Source organism: Periplaneta americana, chromosome 17 (assembly GCF_040183065.1).
Source record: "Periplaneta americana isolate PAMFEO1 chromosome 17, P.americana_PAMFEO1_priV1, whole genome shotgun sequence".
Classification (NCBI taxonomy): Eukaryota; Metazoa; Arthropoda; class Insecta; order Blattodea; family Blattidae; genus Periplaneta; species Periplaneta americana.
In genome coordinates this window covers 31,429,306-31,449,143 of record NC_091133.1, presented here as the reverse complement: position 1 = coordinate 31,449,143, position 19,838 = coordinate 31,429,306, and the positions used below count along the sequence as shown (strand labels likewise).

The following is a 19,838-nucleotide window of genomic DNA, read 5'->3' as shown; positions in this document are numbered from 1 at the left end:
AATAGGCAGCCATTGTGTTCTAGTGGCTAGAGCGCTGGACTTGTAATCCTGTAGACCTGGGTTCGATTCCCAGCGTATCTCCGATTTATAACGTGTGTTGTGCAAGCTCACTGTCCAGGTAGCTCAGGTTCCTCTGTGGCATTCCAACAAATCTCCATCATCATTCATTACATTGCGGGTGTAGATTAAACGAGCATCCTTTGGCGTACCCTGTGTAACGACTCTGTCGGTAAATTGGTCTGAGTGAATGATGTAAGTTAAATATCTGCTATTAGTAAAAAAAAATTAAATAGATTTTCTTTCTGTTCCGAAAAAAAAATACAAAAAATAATTTAAAAACCATAATCAATTCCAGGAAATTTCAGATACAGACTTACAAACTCTCAATACATTCTGTTTTAATGTATGGGTGCGAAACGTTGGACACTAACCTAAATACGTACACAGAAACTAAGAATATTTGAAAGAGAAACTTTACAAAAAATGTTTGGATCGGTGAAGGACCCTTTCACTGAGAAATTGAAAAATTATGAAAAAATACAGAAATGTATTATTTATTTAAAGAGTCAGACATAGTAACAAAAATTAAATTCAGATATTAAGTGAATTGGACATGTCATGAGATCTGCGTCGAACTGATTGATTGAAACAGTAGCTGAAGAAAAGCGTGTAGGAAGAATACAATTAAGCACTCTAAAATTTTGATCAATCGACAATTTGAAAAATAATTAAATATTTTATAAAACGTACAACTGAACAACTTATTGTTTAAATAAACGAAACAGGTGTGCATTGAGAAATGAGCATCAAGTATCTTGCAGAGTTTGTAATTGTTATATAGGAATCATATAATAAATGATATAAAATGAAGGGATAGCTACATTTAAACGAGAATGTTAATTTAATGAATGTTATATGATTGAAGGAGACGAGGAAAGTTTCAGTGTCTATCTTTTCTACCACACGTATCACTCTATAAAACGTTATATATATATATATAATGATAAACTCGCTCTCTGGTAATAAGGCATTGAAAAAGGAACAAAATCCAATGTTGGTTTTATACGGTACAGAGTAATCCAGCTGATTTTACAAGGTGGATGTTATGAGCTACTGGATATTTACTGCAGGAAGAGAGCGTTATAATATGTGCTCAGTATGAACTCTGTGGATGATAAGGCAGGCATCAGCATGTTTCCTCATCGACAACCGTACACGTTCGAATATCCCTGGAGTATCTCTAATGCGTTGACAGCCATTGACAATATGTTCCCGGGGTTCGTTAACATTGTCGACAAGGGTGAAATAGATAAATCATTTCAAATATCCCGAAGAAAATATGCAGAGGATTTAAGTCGAGGGTCCTGGGAGGTCTTGATGTTGGTAAGTCACGGCCGATACACTTGTTGTGAACGGTTATGCGCATAAAAAGTCTCGAATGTTTAAATTAAAGTGATCGGAGCTCCAACATGCGTGTACCACTCACCATTCACTACAGCTGTCTTTCCCAAAGAGGCACATCATCCTAAAGATCGCGTACCTATTGTAAAACTGCAGGAAGCACCACCGTTAAGTCTGTCATGTAAGATATGAAGTTCGAACGTTGTAACGGTTGCAAATGTGCGATGTGTATTCAGGTGATGGCCATAGTGATGACAATATATCTTAGAAATGGTTCATTTCTGGACTTATATATATTAGGCTTTAGGTTTGTTTCATTGTTCTCTAATCATATCTACAATTATACCTATAATTCTAAAACACCGGTATAGGAGCGTAAAAAATATATGCCATACTAGATTCTGAAGGAAGAGACTAGTGAAGTGCTTGTGTGGAGTTTAGCATTGTTCGGGGCAGAAACATTGACAATACGACGAAGTGAGAAAAGCGAATAGAAGTATTTGAAATGTGGATATGGAGAAGGATGGAGCGTGTGAAATGGACAGAGTGAGACACAAAGCTGTGTTGGAAAGAGTGGATGAAAAGAGAACGATGCTGAAACTGATCAGAAAGAGAAAAAGGAATTGATTGGGTGACTGGTTGAGAAGAAACTGCCTACTGAATGATGCACTGGAAAGAATGGTGAACGGGAGAAGAGTTCTTGGCAGAAGAAGATATCAGATGATAGATGACATTAAGATATATGGATCACATGGGGAGACAAAGAGGAAGGCAGAAAATAGGAAAGACTGGAGAATGCTTTGTTTGCAGTGAAAGACCTGCCTTTGGGCAGAACACTATGCATGAATGAATACTAGATTGTTTTTTTTTATTTTGGTACTTGTTTTTTAACAAACTGTTCGAAGACAGGTTTGAACCCCACAAGCGATACAAACATGACACAATTTATTAGATAACTAGATCAGGAGATAATGGCGTAGGGTGGCCAGTTTCTTTCCTACTCGATTGCATATAACGCCGATTAACTGCATATTCCACTAATCAGACTTCATATTTTGTAATCGTACATAAACAAAATATGTTCTATGTGTTTAGTCTAAGACCACAGACGCCATTTAACCTTTATGTAAATGCATGCATGGGCAGATTAATCACCAATGTACAAATATGTGTTTTTAAATTCCTGACTTCGTATATTAATTAATTTTAATTTTAATTCTAAGTCCATGGACGCCACTCAACAATTCATGTAAATGCATGCATGAGCAGTTTAATTACTAGTGTACAAATGTATTTGTCAAATATTTTACCCAGTTCTAATAATTGTTTGTCAGAAAACTCACCTGAGGACGACTTACAAAATAACTCGAAAATATTCGTTATAATTTACAACTGCTCTTTGATGTAACAGAATTTAATTTTCTGCCATCTTATAATATGATAAGTGTTTGACTGAAAATATAATACTGATTATTTGATTACAAAATATGTTCTTCCTCTGACACATATTGTCAAGCGAGATGTACTGCCTGATAATATCTAGTTGCAGTCTACATATCATCCAGAATCTCAATCAGATGTAGTTTGGCACCTAATATGTTTAATAATTCTTGTGTTCATTCGTTGTTTTAATTTGTTTTTATTCAAGTATTATTCTTAATCACTACACCACGAATTGAAACACTGTTATGTTCAGCCTACATTCTGTCTTAAGAAGCGTCTTTCTCTGCACGTAGCGCATTAAGCTTTCCTATCCTCGTGCATGACAGACTCTGCAGACTATGTCACGGAATTGCGAAATATAAATGGTTTTAACCTTATAAATTATGAACATCGACAGTGTTTCATAACGGTGGATTTGAATACGGCTTCAATTTTAATATATTCTTAAACACGCATTCTAGGTAGAAGTTGACCCTGATGATTTCTTTGGCAATGTGATCAGAAGATACAGACAGCTGAGAACGTCGCCACACTCGTTCCATGATCAACCGCCAATAGATCAAAAGTAAGTAATGCTATGTATAATTATATATCATCGCGTGATCTATTTGAATCCCTTTCAATAACCACTGAAATTGTATCTTCTTTGGCGATTTGAAAAGGTCATAGAATTCTAGAAATCTAATTTGAAATGTTCTAGGTGAATCCTCAATAACTAGTATTTATTTATTTATTTATTTATTTATTTATTTATTATAATATTATAATAATATGAATAATATTATAATGTTAATAAATTAATTTTTCTGTACCAAACACGAATCGCAATTGAGAATCTACTACTACTGCTACTGCTACTGCTGCTGCTGCTGCTGCTGCTGCTACTGCTAACACAACCACCTTCAGTAAAGGCTGGTTTTGACGCTGGTCGCTAGCTTCTTCTGTCGCCACTTTGACGCTTTCCCGGAGCGAATATCTGGCTACAAAATTCGCTAGCTGATTAACATCTACACGGTGCTGAAAAAAGTGGGAAGTTGCCAGTGTTAAGTACCATGGCATCAGAGGAGAATGTTATCCGAGCCGATGTTACTCTTTGTGCATGATTTATTCAAGCGCAAACACGCAATTATGTAAAAAACCACATTACTTGTATTTGATCTAAGATATCAGCATTACATTTGGAAGGCTCTGCGTTTTGTATAAGTGGATCAATAAAACTAGAATTCACGGAGCTGAGAAATTTGATACGCATAACGCAATATGAATTTTTTTCTACAGTTACTTCTTTTCTTTCCTTAAGAGGGCACAAAAATGTGGTTTGTACTTCCTTTGTAGTCAGCAGGCCGTCTCGCGCATGCGCAGAAGGCAGATCTATTGGCCAGTCGCTCTCTTATTGCTTTGAAGGAGCGTTAAAGTTAGACATGTTCAAATTTTAGAAGCTACGAATTTAAAATTAGACGCTAGCGATGAAAAGAAGCAGCGTCTTTTAGAAGTTTCTTCCATCGACTTGGCTAGCGACTAAAGATGCGTCATTAAAGCAAATAAAACCAGCACCGCGTAAATCACCCTTAAGGGATTGAATATGACAGCACGTTTTGAGCCACTTGATGAGCAAACGTCTGAGATCAGCTATGCCAGATCTATTGTTGAAACTGGTCGGGAATAAAATCCCAGATATGAATTTAAATTAATAATTACATAAGATGTAGAGATAAATTAATTACTCACTTCACTTTACAGATGTTCTCTATTTCAGTGGTGCCCATATATATTTAAACAACTTCAATTTTTTACCCACACTCTCAGTTAATGTTAAAATTTTTGCGTCATACATCTTTTACTACAATTTGTAGTATTATGTTTCTTTTTTAATTGTTCAATAAAGTCACGTCTTAAGAGAATTCCATTCATAGATCTTATTGATTCAATTACTTCAGTAGCTTGATTTATACGATTGATGATGATTGGTTTACATGTTCCAGAACTGCTGTCAGTTATGGAACAACGATATTTGAAATTATCAATATATTTGATTACTTCATCATTTTCAATAATATCTTCTTTCCTCCCAACATGTATGTACGGTATTCAGTTTTCATAAAATTAATGTTTAGACTTGCTGACTTATAAGCGTCTCTGAGTTCACGCGTAAGATATCTAATATCCTATTGATTCCGCCCTATCATTATCTGACCATCGAAAAATTATATTATATTATTGTTAATCCATTTTGTTTTTGTTTTCTATAATTCTGGGTCTAGCAAACGCTCTTCTTCCAAACCTTTTCTCTAGATGGTATTTTTCTCTGCAAGATTTTATTCCAGCTTCCTAGAGTTTGCTGAAAATAAATCTTCAATAATGTTGGCGAGATACCGCAGTTTCGTCTTAAACCTTTTGTTGTGTTGAACTCTACTGATACCTGTTTCATATTTTAACACATGCTCGGAATTATACATTATTTTGAACAAAGAATCTAAAAGGCTTATGCACTCCATTAAGATATAATAATTCCCAAAGTTTGTTAACGGACACAGAGTCATTTGCCCCCTTTGAGATTTATAAACACCATGTGGACTTTATTTTTTTTCTGTTAGTTTTTAAGGGTAGAAATTAATAATCGTAGTTAACCTTAATGTTTTCTTACTTTATATGACAAAGATAAATGAAATAAGTGAATAGAATCAAGTTACAGCCAGATTTAAGCCGCAGCTGAGTTATTCTGGAAATTATGTAAGAAATAGAAGAGTTTCTTAGTGTCTTGCCTCTTTTCTGATACACCCGTGTTTTTTCAGTATTCAAAATCAACTGTTGCTTTGCCAAATGAACTCAGTATTTATGAGCAAATGTTATTAATTTTTACTATTATGTATTAAATGTATTTCAATATAAAACAAAAATGTTTCTTGTTATGTTAATTATTAAGCACATTGCTATAAAATGTATCGTTTGTTTAGGATCTGTGAGTATATCAATAGGCCGCCTTCACTTTCGTTGAGTTCCTGGTTTTATTGTGTTAGGGACACTTCTTACACTACATCTATGCATTCTCTGTTAATTTCTGTGCCAGTCACCAGTTAAAGACGTTTCTTCTGCGACCATTTGGACCTACTTCCTCGCGCGTTGTTGTACTAATGTCATGTTCACGCAAGAGGCAAACAATCAATAAGCCTATATTTAAGAAAAATTGCTAAGGCAGAAGGTGTCCTGGAGCGTGGCATTAGCTGGAAACAGATGACGCCTGGAACGTAATTGCACTTACACCGGATTCCATTAATCCCGTCTCATTCCTAATCGTATATCGATGAAACTAACCCCCTGCTATCGCATACGTGCGACTGACTTGTCTGCCTTGTATATATCAGTTTTCAGTGATGTTCATGAAAGATTAGTAGCTACACAATTAGGAGTCGATTGCAATGTAGATTTACTAACATTTCAGAGGTGAAGCAATTCGTCACTTCTCATAAGAATGACTATCTGGTAGAGACCGGCAAATCAGACAACACTCACGCCCGTACCTGCTTGCCGTCAGGCTTGGGTTCCGGTGATGCTACAAAGCAAGTTAACTTTCAAGACTGAACCCATTCAGCCCGGGTTTTATAGGTTCAGTCCAGGCGGGACCCAAGAAAGCCTGCCTGTTTGCTCGTATTATAAGGCAGAGTGGCCTTGCATTCACGGAAGCCAGTCTGCGCTGGTTAAGATGAAAGAGTACTAGTTTGAAATCTAAGTTCGTTGGCTATTTAGTCACTTCAAAAAATTTTTATCCTATGGTCCAACACGGCAGATATTTCTAGATTAAAGAAACACAGTTTTACGATTTATTGCGCTACAGAATTCATAAAGTAATAAGACAATATTATACATTTCATATTCCTGCAAACTGCATCTGACTCAACAAAATAGTAACATTTCGTAACTTGTGACTAGTTGGGAAGGGAAGGGAAGGGAATATGTTGAAAAGATATTGGTAACAATTATTATGAATATCAACAAATATTATAGAAAAATATTTCATTTTAAATTTTTCCTTATCAACAATTAAAAGCCTCATGAATACCTGTAAAATGTATAAAAGTTTTTCGTTCTTCAGAATATTGATTTGCTATTTAACTTCTGAGGGACAGATTTCTTTTTATTTATGAAGCTGAAAGTTTTAATGGTTTGCATTAAATTTATATTACTACGATGAAAAGGAAAGTGCAAGTAATTTATAACAACTGTTGGCATTTAATGGATATTATGTTGACGAGAAATGGTTTTCTTTGTCTTTATTAACGGTACGTTTCAGAAGACAACACATTAAGCTTTCAGTGGTTTCCTATATCTGTAGGCTTCTTGTCAGGTTTGAATGACTTGGTTGATATTTATCATGCATATAATAGCAGCAGTCTGGCGCAGGTCGGCGGAACCCAACAGTCCTTTCGGATCACTCTTAGGACTGTTTGGGAGTCACGTGCAACCACACCGCCTGCCTGCTTGTGAGGGAAGGTTGCAGGCGGGCGAACGATACGAAGCGTAAGCCCGCTCACGGACGAAACAGTAATGGGCAAGCCTGATAGACAGTTTGCCTGTCTCTGCTATCTGGGTGTCTTGTATAGTAGGCCTACATGTTTACTGGCATAACAGTGGGAGGGGAAAGAAGTACTGGCTGTAGATACAATTTCAAAGTGTCATGGCATTAATGGAATTGACTGCACTGTTGTCCGCAACCACATAAAAACAGAGAAATAGGGTACTTAGCTTCCATTGAGTGGGGAGTTGAATAAGGCTACCCAAGCGAAAAGCGCTTGCGAACTGCTCTGATCACTTCTCGCAAAGACTTCTACAATAAATAAATAATTAGTTTGATCGTAACTACAGTGTAGGTCTATGGGTGAGTATGGGATATTGCAGTTAAAATTATTAAACCTAGGCCTACTTCTTGGACTCACCTAGCTTAAATCATATATGTATAGTTTGTATTGCATGTAGAGTGGATTACTCTAAGTGTGTTTAGAATCTAAATTAAATAAATGATTTTGTGTTTTCAGATGGGCTTACCCCTTTGTTATCAATGCATTCTACGAGCTGACAATCAACAGTATAGGTAAGGATACACTTTAGTTATTGACGTGAGTACGTCTTTGTTCGAGATATAATTGGTAAGAAAAAATAACGTTATTAGCACAACATGAGCGTACATCCGTTGAATTTGGTTACTCTATTCGCAAGAGATTAAGCGACAAGCATTATCCAATAAGCAACTAGTGTTATCTATGTATCACCGGATATGTTCATGGAAGTTATGACGTCACTGGATTGTCATTGTTTCACATCCTGGGGTTCGCAAAATATTTCAAGGGGTTCGCCAAAACTTTTCCGTAATGGCGGGTTTCGAGGTTAGGTCTATTATTGTTTCCTTCATTTCTGCGGCATTGTAATAATAATAATAATAATAATAATAATAATAATAATAATAATAATAATAATCATAATAATAATATATAATTATAATTATTATTTTTTAAAATTAAATTAACCTTATAATGCCCCTTGTTACATACATGTAACAATGGGAATTTATCACATTATTTCCACAATAAATTAATATTTACCGCTTATAGATATGGTTTCGGACAGCCAAAGCCGGACATCATTTAAAAGCAAACCACTTCCCGAATTTTGGATTCTGTTAGGGGAGGATCTTTCGATATTAAGTTCAAAAGCTAAATTTTTCTTACTGCTTTTGTTACTACGTACCTCTGTGAAACGGCCTTTCGAGGCACACGGCTAAAAAAAACAAAGTACCAAGCTCATTTGGACGCAGAAGATGATATGCCTCTTCAACTAACTTCTGTAACACCGGACATTGACAAACTATGCTTCAAAAAACAGGAAATTCGGGTGCACATGTAAAACTGTAACATTTTTTTTAAAATATCTTTGTAAATTTAAATAATTTGTCTCCAGTTCTTTTTTACTATTGTTTCCTTTATTAATATATGTATCTTATTATTCACACTACCGTATTCGTTTCGTGTGTAGTATGCTTCACAGAACATATACAAATAGAACTAAACACTAAACATTGTTTGGGGCTCCACGAGAAACTTTTGCTTCAAAAAGGGCTCCGTGGCTGAAAATGTTTGGGAACCGATGGTTTAGACAAAGGTTACATTGCGATATCTTGCAACTGGAAGGAATTTTGGGTATTTAAAGTTTTGTCTTATAATGACACCATCATCTATCAGTTCAGTAAAAAGATGTACCTCCTTTGATGTAGTTAAACTAAAAAAAACTCCGAAGGGTAAATAATTTTATTGCCACAGTGAAAAAAAATCACACTGGACTTGTTAAATTTTCTTGCCTCTTCCATTCGTTTTATGTTAAAGAACTTTATGAAAAATTTAAAACAGGTAAATGTTGAACACATCACCACTACTTCATAACAAAGCCTTATTATATTTTCTCTGGACCGAATATACAATATGGCGTCGCTGCGAATTGGTGGAAATTTGCTGCACATTTCATAAAGTATTAAATAACACTGCGTAACAAATTTTAACTTTTTTTTTTTGCGATGTGCATGTGATACATGTTTTCTATATAATTTGAACCTCCTGAATTCGAATATGACAATAAAAAACAGTTGTTGGCTACAGTTTTTGAGATATTTTAGAATTTATATCTATTCAAAATACTGCTTCATGTAAAGGAATTAGGTTAAATGTCACTGTTCAGAAGATTACAGCTTTCTTTTCCTGCATCAGGTACATCACGAGCTAAAGTCCAACAATAGTCTGCTAGCCTATTGGTACTCCACTGGCCTTGGTATCTTTTTTCCATAGTTTAAATTTCTTGTTGAAAGCGCTCACCATGCTCATCACTGAAATCACCACAATTCTCGGGGGAAAAGTCAAAATGGGAGTGAAAGAAGTGAATTTTGTGGCATCTGTTACACTCCATAGTTTCATACGCCAACATTAAATTTTTCACTAGTTCTTCACAGTTCTCACTTCTACGGTTACCCATAAAATTTAATACAACATCCTTGAATGCAATCGAGGCGGCTCTCTCCTTTCCTTCCAACAAAGATTCGAAGTGATTGTTCTTCATTAGTGATCCATTGAAAACTCTCTCTTTTATTTTTGAGTCACTAAAAGCAGAAAATCTTTCCTGGATATGTTTAAATGTCGTTTCATGATTCATCCCTTTAACAAAATTCTGCATTAACCCTAAGTTAATATGTAAAGTGGTAAAATTACTTTATTTTGAGATACAAGGGGTTGATGTATAATATTTTTCTTCCTGGCTCTAGTGGCTTTGACAGGGCGGTCCATTGCAAAATATAAACTACAGTAATGTCATTAAAGCTCACAGTGAAAGAAATACACATCTCAAGTAAAATCAGGTAAACTGGAGCGAATTCATACCGCGAACCTGTTTCACCCCCTTCAAATAGAGTCGTAAAAAAGCAATAAAATAATTTCTGTTTCTACAAGTGCTTCTAACATGGTTATCTATTTACACTAATATTGTTTTCACATAATGAGTCGTGACATTTGTAAAAAAAAAATAGTTACACACGAAATACGATGATTTTTAAATTAAAATTCATATAAAATGAATTGCTTTGTGCATCTCGAAAATCCGAACTGACGGAACATTTTGCTTGTTATTTTTTAATTCAGAAGGTCGAAATCAGTAAGAATTTCTTAGTTTCATGTCTGGCGCAAAATGACTGTTGACCGGTGTAATCTATAAAATATAAGCATATTATGGAAGAGTAAAATATAATAGTAATGAAAATACAACAAAAGTACAGTCAGCACTTTCCAACACTACTGCAAAGCAGGGAATTAATTGCATAAACGTAGATATTATTGTCTTTGTCTAAACTCATTAGCCGACAATTTGTTTCGCAGTATATTATTAATGACAGATACATGAAGCAAGTAAAGCGATCGGTTTGGAAGTAAATCCCGAAAAGACGAAGTATATGATTATGTCTCGTGACCAGAATATTATACGAAATGGAAATATAAAAATTGGAGATTTATCCTTCGAAGAGGTGGAAAAATTCAAATATCTTGGAGCAACAGTAACAAATATAAATGACACTCGGGAGGAAATTAAACGCAGAATAAATATGGGAAGTGCGTGTTATTATTCGGTTGAGAAGCTCTTATCATCCAGTCTGCTGTCCAAAAATCTGAAGGTTAGAATTTATAAAACATTTATATTACCGGTTCTTCTGTATGGTTGTGAAACTTGGACTCTCACTCTGAGAGAGGAACATAGGTTAAGGGTGTTTGAGAATGAGGTGCTTAGGAAAATATTTGGGGCTAAGCGGGATGAAGTTACAGTAGAATGGAGAAAGTTACACAACACAGAAGTGCACGCATTGTATTCTTCACCTGACATAATTAGGAACATTAAATCCAGACGTTTGAGATGGGCAGGGTATGTAGCACGTATGGGCGAATCCAGAAATGCATATAGAGTGTTAGTTGGGAGACCGGAGGGAAAAAGACCTTTAGGGAGGCCGAGACGTAGATGGGAGGATAATATTAAAATGGATTTGAGGGAGGTGGGATATGATGATAGAGACTGGATTAATCTTGCACAGGATAGGGACCGCTGGCGGGCTTATGTGAGGGCGGCAATGAACCTTCGGGTTCCTTAAAAGCCATTTGTAAGTAAGTAAGTATTATTAATAACAGATTTATTAGAGAAGGTGTGACTTTGATACGTACAATTGAATTGCGCGGTCCTACATCATGTTCTAAAAAGGACTTGTGAAAAATCAATATTATATCTACTTTCGATTGGAGGTCGATGATAGCATTACATGCGGCCTTCGCAGAAGCAAAGAGGAGGGAAGCTGTTTATAAATGGAACTGTTTACTTCTTGGAACCATGTGGAACATCTATGGAAGGCATCGCAAAACATCACAAATTCATGATGCAATGTAAATACTAACCGCTACACACAAAGTGAAGACAGGGAGTGGGGAGCATCGGTCGCAGTAAGTAGACAGCAGAGGCGGTTTGCGATCGTCACTACCCACCGTGTTCTTAATAAATAAATAAATAAATAAATAAATAACAAGAGAAACAAGGAATGAATATCTTAGGATTGTATTATTTTCATCTGCAGTATTTTATTTTTATTACAATATTTCCATTCGGTAAGATGTCAAAATTAGGGGTTGCCTCATAAGTAGCCATTCCTAATGTGCACGAAGATTGTTAAATGTGTCCTTCTTTTTCATTTTAATGTGTTTAAGTTTGAAAAAAAATATTCATAAATACACGTAGAACCGAACATAGCTGCGATTGTGGCAGGAAATGATCTAACACGTGGATATTTAGAGGAGTTAATATTTTTAGATACATCTAAACCAACACAATCCTTATGGTTTCTTTTCACAAAGGTGTCATTTTGGAGATCAGCAACCTCAAATTGGACGTAGTTACGCAACAATAGACCAACCGACAAATTGAGATATTTGCACAAATCTGTTGTTGGCTGGATTATTTAAATCGGAAAAAATAAAGAACGAGATATCAGCATTTCGCTGATATTTTAAGAATCCACTACAAGAATGATTGATGTCATTTGGAATACATTTTGCAGGAGAAGCGATTGAAAGTTTGAAATGCTAGGCGCTCAAAGCTCAACTGTGATTTTCCGATCATTATTGGACAATGACTATCAGTGTTAATGTCATATAACTCTGTATGTACATTCTTATGTCTTACGTAATTTGAAATTCATTATTGCTAACTACAAACCACGAGAAAGAATTTTGAAGTGAAAGAATGATGGTGGATTCATTGTAAGAAAAATCGATCAGAATTCGGATAATACGAACAGGGGATTTTTCGGTTCCTTGAGGTTCGTCTTAACTAAGGTTTACTGTATTATATTGTTTCATCAATATTGTCACCTACGTTTATGATTGAGCCCCAGGGTTATTGTTGTCCTTGCTTTTGAACAACGACTAATATTTAATACAGTAATTATACATAAGGTGTTCAAACTGTGATGAACGCTATCGCTTGCAGTGATCCCTCTGGCGATCCTCACGCAGCCGTACTTCCGGTCCGACGTGCCGCGCTACATCCCCTACGCTACGGTAGGCCTGATATTCACACACGAAGTGCTGCATGGCTTCGATCTCACCGGCATCGGCTACGACGCCGAGGGAGAGCCCAGGGACTGGTTCACTCCCGAGTCCCGCCTGCGGCTGGAAGCCAGGCTGGATTGCGTCGCCCGGCAATATGCATCCACCTTCTGGAAGAAAGTCAATTTCATGGGTGCCAATATCGAGGTGCAGGTGAGTCAGTATTCCATTATTACCATGCAAGTACATTCCTTCACCATCTAGTACAGCAGCCGTGGCGAAAAGGCCATGATGCGCCGAGCCACTGTGTAAGCTGCAACGTGCATAGCACCTATGGAGGGAGGCGGACAACCGAAGGGGAAGTTAATGTTTAGGACGTGTAACGAAGAAAGAAATGAACAAGAAAACATAGGACACATTATCACAACCTAAAATTAACTGTCTTCAGAATGTCTCTGCGACAAAGTTTCAAAATCAGGAATTATGTCACTTACTGCCAATCGTAGTTGATCACGAAGGTATTTGTCTGTCAGTCGTGATCTAAATTTGATTTTTACTATTTTCATTGTTGAAAATAATTTTTTACAAACATAAGTTACAGCGAACATGTCTTCAACAGAGCAAGCGAAAGAACGAAGCTTCAAATATTTATTTTTTTCCAAAGATTTGAAAAGTTCAATATCTGTCAAGTCCTTACATCTACCTTTCATTTAACGTCACATTGTAAATCTGTGAGTTTAAATTGAAAATCTAACCGCATTATTCGTACATCTGCTGTAAAAGAATCTATGTACAGAGATGATAATAATAATAATAATAATAATAATAATATTATCATTATTATAATAATAATGACACTTAACCTTTTAGTGTTTCATCAGTAACATGTAGTAACTTATAATGCCGTTTTATGTTATACAACCGTTTTCCTAGTAATATTTGTGAACAAATCATACATTTAATATTTTCATCATATTGTAAGCAAAAGAATGCTTCCTTCCATCCTACTTGAAACTTTCGTTTTTTATAGAGGTACATGGTTTCGAGAGAGATATTGCGACGATACGCCACTCGCAGGTCCGAGACAAATACAAATAGAACGGAGTTTGACTCCAGTGAGTAAGAGGGTGGGGGTTGTAGGTAGGAAGCGAGAGAAAAACACTGCGAGCCACAATGTGCTCGTGAGTCGCATTTTCGCCGCGGCTGTAGTACAGTGATGTCAAAGCAAGCGCATTTTTCTGACCTTGACGTCGTGCGCGGGCATTAAGCGCTAGGTATGCTAGAAGGAATAAGCAGCCTGTTGGATTAAGAAAACAGTGATGCACAAACTTCAAACGGAACGTGAAATTTTATGTCGTTATTTTATATGGCTTCTTTATGTTTGTTATTTTCTATATTGTCTGTAAAACAAAAGTACTAACACCTATTTCTTTGCCTAATATTGCGGTTGTGTTTTAAACGTTAATAACATAATAAAGAGTAAAGAAGAAATATTCACACAAATTCTATAATAACTACAACTATACTATACTATGTGAATTAAACATATCATTCATAAAGAAAGTGTTATCCCAAAGAAAGACACTGAATATGACATGATAAGTTGAAGTTTGATATTGATGGTATCTTTAGCCTTATAAAAGTATTTAAAACAATATTATAGTACAAAGCAAAGTTGCCTAGGTATATGTTTTAACTGTAACTTTACTAATATTACATAATAAAACTCTTATCGCATTATGCTTTTAGGTGATATTTGTGCGCAACTTTCTGTTATCAGAATATTAAATTATCTCGAAATCTGCTGAAGCTATAGAGCTGACGTTTTACCAACACATAGGCACATATCTTTTGTTTGTGATGTGACAGTATTTGCTTTGTTTGATATTTCATTTCCTTACAAACATTTTCCATGCGAATTTTTTCAAACATTTTAATACACTATCTTCAGTAATACGTATTTACGATATATTAGATTTAAGAAAACATTGTTTTAGTACCTGTAAGGCTACTAAACAAACATATCTGAAAATTTCAGTTTTCTGTAAAAAAGTTGAGAAAATATTCATTTTGAATAAAAAAGCAAACTTGTGAAAAATGTGCATTAAAATTAAAACTTACATTCTTATAATGCACTTATACTTCTCAGACAAATCTAAAAATTAACATGGATACAGTTTTAATAAGTTCTCTTCCCTTTATCTATTGAATCAGTGCTGGCCATCCCTGTATGAGTATAGCTCGACCAAGCGGCATATAGTACCTCTTTCGTCTGTCTCTTTCCTTTCCGCTGTAAAGCGCTCAGGCTCTCCTGGGCTCTAAAGCGCGCGCTTGCTCCTATGGGCATCAGTTGACATCACTGATCTAGTATAATGCAAAACTTATTTCACATTTTTATCAGTTCGTAGAATAAGGAGCAGATTCTTTACTGATCGCGTAGTACAACGAGAATTAAATAGGATTTGTACCTATAAACAGAACTTCAATACCTACTCAATAATGTTAGGTACATTTCTTCAGAATATTGATAGTTGACGAATGAAAAGCGCTGAGAATATATATAGCAGTATAATTATTATTTTCGGTTGAGGTAAACAAAATATTTTATTATGAAACTAGACAAGTAATATATCGCAATGAACATTCTCATAATAATCAATAAAATAGCAGAATATTTTGTTCTTGATACTTATACCATGCGCTTTTAAAATATCAATTCATACACAACAGCAAGCCCATCCCACCGAAAGATAGTAATTTTGTCCTCGAAGTTGTCGTCTACATTATATTCGAAATCACGACCGTGTTGGATTTTAAGTTGTAACCATCATTGCTTCGTTGTCACCCTTTTACAATGCCGTAGTCATTATTTAAGTTGCAGCCGATGTGGTTTAGTCATGGTCGATATATTTTAGTCCACTACGTCACTTTTCAGTCGCGGCCGTCACCTTTTAATCCTGATCAGTGATCACCACTCTTCATTCATGGCTATCACCCTTAAGTCATGGTTCATTACCCTTCAGTCGTGGCTCGTTACCCTTTATTAGTGGTTCTCATCGCCCTTCAATCTTGGTTCGTCGCCCTTCAGTTGTGGTTCGTCATTCTTTAGTCGTGGTCATAACCCTTAGTCATCGTCGTCACATTTTAGTCGTAGGCATCGCTCTTTAGTCGTGGTCATCACCCTTCAGTCGTGGTCATCATCCTTTAGACCTGACAACCAACCTTCATTCGCGGTTGTCGCCCTTTACTCGTGATTCATCTTCATCACCCTTTAGTAGCAGTTCATCACTCTTTAGTTGTGGTTCTCATCGCCCTTCATTCGTGGTTCGTCGCCCTTCAGTCGTGGTTCTTCGCCCTTCAGTCGTGGTTCGTCACTCTTTAGTCGTGGTTCGTCACTCTTTAGTCGTGGTTCGCCACTCTTTAGTCGTGTTCGTCAGCCATCAGTCAGGGTCGTCACCCTTTATTGGTGGTTGTCACCCTTTATTCATCGTCGTCATTTTTCAGTTGTGGTCGCCATTCTTCAGACGTGGTCGTCACCCTTTAGTCGAGGTCGTTACCCTTTAATCATTGTCGTCATTTTTAGTCGTGGTCATCGCTATTCATAGTCGTCGCTCTTTAGTCGTGGTCGTTGTTCTTTAGTAGTTTAAAAATTGAATAGAATGAATATCGCCACTTTTGATTATGTACTTGGTCTATAATATATCAGTAATGAGTGACAGTATGGATCAGATAAGTAGACGTACTACAAATTATTATTATTATTATTATTATTATTATTATTATTATTATTATTATTATTATTATTATTTATGGTGCAACTTCCTCCCACATTTTAGAAATCATTTTATTGTCGTGATATTGTTTCAAAGTGGGATTGTGCAGAACGTATCTTTCCTGTACTAAAACAACTAATTCATCCTCATTGAGCTCCATTCTGAATAATGTGCACTGCATAACAATAATATCAAGAAATGCTTTCGCATCCTCTCAACTTGTATGAATTGTCGTTTACAGATTCTGTAAACGACACTTCATACAAATTGAGAGGCTGCGAAAGCATTTCTTTCCCCTTCTACTTGCCCTGAGTTCGTCAGTAACAGGACGGTACTGTTACCACTTATACCGGCACCCCCCCTCCAAGTTGTACGCACAAGAAAATAGAATCTTAAAGTACAAAACTGAATATAAAATACAGTGACAAAGATGTTTGACAATTACATGGTTGAGTATATTTTAATGTCGTTCTTAAATATTTTCAACTAATATTTATAGTAATGAATGTTAGTTTGTATTATAAAGTCAGGGGGGAGTGACACAGTGCAGATTGTCCCATTCTGTGTGTTGTAGAGTAGCAACTAGCAGTGAAGAAAACATTTATCTTCTGTTCTCAGTAACTTTTAATGTGCCAGTTAGTATAAACAGCAATAAAATGAAATATAAACGCTTGGTATAGGCTTTCTAAATATAGATTATCATTAAACATTTTCAATAATATTTTTCACTAGTTTGAAAGTCAATTATTAGTCGAACATTAGTAAGATGGATTGTAGCGTCTTCCCCTTCACTGGTGGTTGAGAGTGTGAGTAGAGGGGAAGGCCTATCAACCAAACTGAAATGGGGAGTAGATAGTGTAAACACAGTCTAATATATACAGTCGCGAAGCTCAATATGTAGTAAAAATGCAAACTTGGGTAGTTGCCCACCACTAGGATCGCTACTGTCTCCTCATCATCGCAGATCTCTCTCCTAGTAGACGACAAAATATGTTACACTTTCGTTGTGTTCTTTTGGAAAAATTAACACCTTCCTTCCATCATTGAAATATTAAATGCATAAAGTTAATTTATTATTTTAATGAAGTATATTAAATTCCACCATAAACTCGAAGATACCTGCAAGAAATAGGTTAATATTATTTTTATTTGTGCAAAACGAACTGAAATTTACTATAATCGCTTCAATCATTCAAGATTATAACGTTAATTAACTATGAAACCAATAAATATTAATTTGCATTTCCCTTTACAACAATAATAATGGAAATATGAATTAATGGAGTAACTTACGTGTACCGGTACTTGTAGTGTAGGCTTACGTAGTTAACAAATTGGGATGAGGTTAAGCAATAATAATCACACCAGAATTGGAAATAAAACATGATCAATAAATTTTATTGTAACAGACTTTTTTTCTACGTCTCTAGTAAAGTAACAAATAAAAATAACAACAAAATTAACAGCTATAATTAAAAACATATCCTTTGAAAAAAAAAAGTAGGTCCCACCAGAATTGAAAATGAAACGTGATCAATAAATTTCATTGAAACAAACTTAATTTTTCTACGTTTCAAGTAAAATATTATTATTCCAATTATTGTATTTTAGCCATTAACATTTTCATTATAACCAATAACGAACATTTCACAAGCATCAATGTGAAATACGCAACGATCTAGCACTCGATGGAAATACGACACAGTCCAAAGTCGACCGTGGACAGTCTATTGTTTCTAGTTGCTAACCACTTGGAGCGCTTTATCACGAGATTTGCAAAAAATCACCTCAATCTTCGCGACTGTATATAGTAGACTGTGGTGTAAACTTGCAATCGTAGTCATGGCTGCTCAAGCATGTGCAGTACGCCTCAGCCACAAGACCGCCTGCTCGCGACCAATTTTAAGCAGTCATTCAATATTATTTCCTCGTGTCTGCTCTAGACCGTCTTGTTACATTTGATTGTACTGTATGTGCATCACATCATAAGAAATCAATGCAGCGCTGCCAACTCTACGGATTTATACAGAGCTATTATTACCATACGTTCCAGAAAAGAGCGGCAGGCCGGCCAGCAGGACCCTGCGTGGTTTCCGCCGAGCGCATAACCATTATTCCGGCGCTTTTCCAATATATAACAGTACTAACAATAAATGTGCTATAATTTGGACTTGCCATGCTCACAGTCGTTGCTGAAAATGGCCCCCGTTTGCCGCCACTCACAACTAACATCTTCTGATAAGCGAATGATTGATAGCTTTGATTTCTTCTCGTATAGCCTTTTATAATCTTTTCGCTGTAAGAAAAATCCTAATATAAACAATAGCTCGTAGCTGAAGTGAGGCTTCATTGGCTGCTGTTTGGCGCCATAGATTCTCTGTACGTGTTCCCGCCTACTGTTGTACATTCTGTTTCATGTGAAACATTCCCGTTACTCGTCAAGTAGGCCTAACCTCACTACTATGCATTCATTTGGTTAGGATACATTACTTTATAATTACTGTAATTAAAACTCACTTAACTTATTATATACATTTAAGACTTTGTTTTTCTCCGCTTTTGAGAGGGTTTCCACTCTTATGTTTAATAACCATACACACCGAGGATGTAGAAGCTATACTTCAGTACCACGTGCTTAAGTGAACAACTACGAGCTCGAGTGACGCCAGCTTGTTACAATAACAGACTACCTTGGTATTACTTTTGGTATTCATCCGCGTTCATAGTACATAACAAAATATAAAAGTATCTTTTTTTTACATAGCGTTTTACATATGAGTGAAGTTATAATTATGTTTCATCATATTTAACAAGTAGGATTCAGTTTTTTATTTTCAAATAATACAAGATTATGGTTTCCAAATACGAACTATATTTGCTATTAAAAGATTTTGGGATGGAAATTTCAGCACAAAAATCAAAAGTAATGGCATTTTTAGGACAAGACCCAGTGAGAAGTAAGATAATACACAATAACCAATGCCTCGAACAAGTGCAAAATTTCAATTATCTGGGTTGTGAAATATCTTATCAAAATGAAAAAGATGTGAACAAGAAAATTACCAAATTTACACAAATCCTAGGAATAATAAACAATACATTAAAAGCTAAA

The 19,838-nt window shown here is 35.7% G+C and overlaps 1 protein-coding gene across 1 annotated transcript in view; it reads left to right on the top strand.

Moving 5' to 3' along the window:
• Nepl16 (Neprilysin-like 16) overlaps nt 1–19,838 on the top strand; it is a 516,822-nt gene that overhangs the window by 478,598 nt on the left and 18,386 nt on the right. The window contains exons 11-13 of the mRNA XM_069816363.1: nt 3,306–3,409; nt 7,875–7,930; nt 12,895–13,166. Of these exons, the coding sequence (XP_069672464.1) occupies nt 3,306–3,409; nt 7,875–7,930; nt 12,895–13,166 (432 nt within the window). The remainder of the gene's footprint in view (nt 1–3,305; nt 3,410–7,874; nt 7,931–12,894; nt 13,167–19,838) is intronic.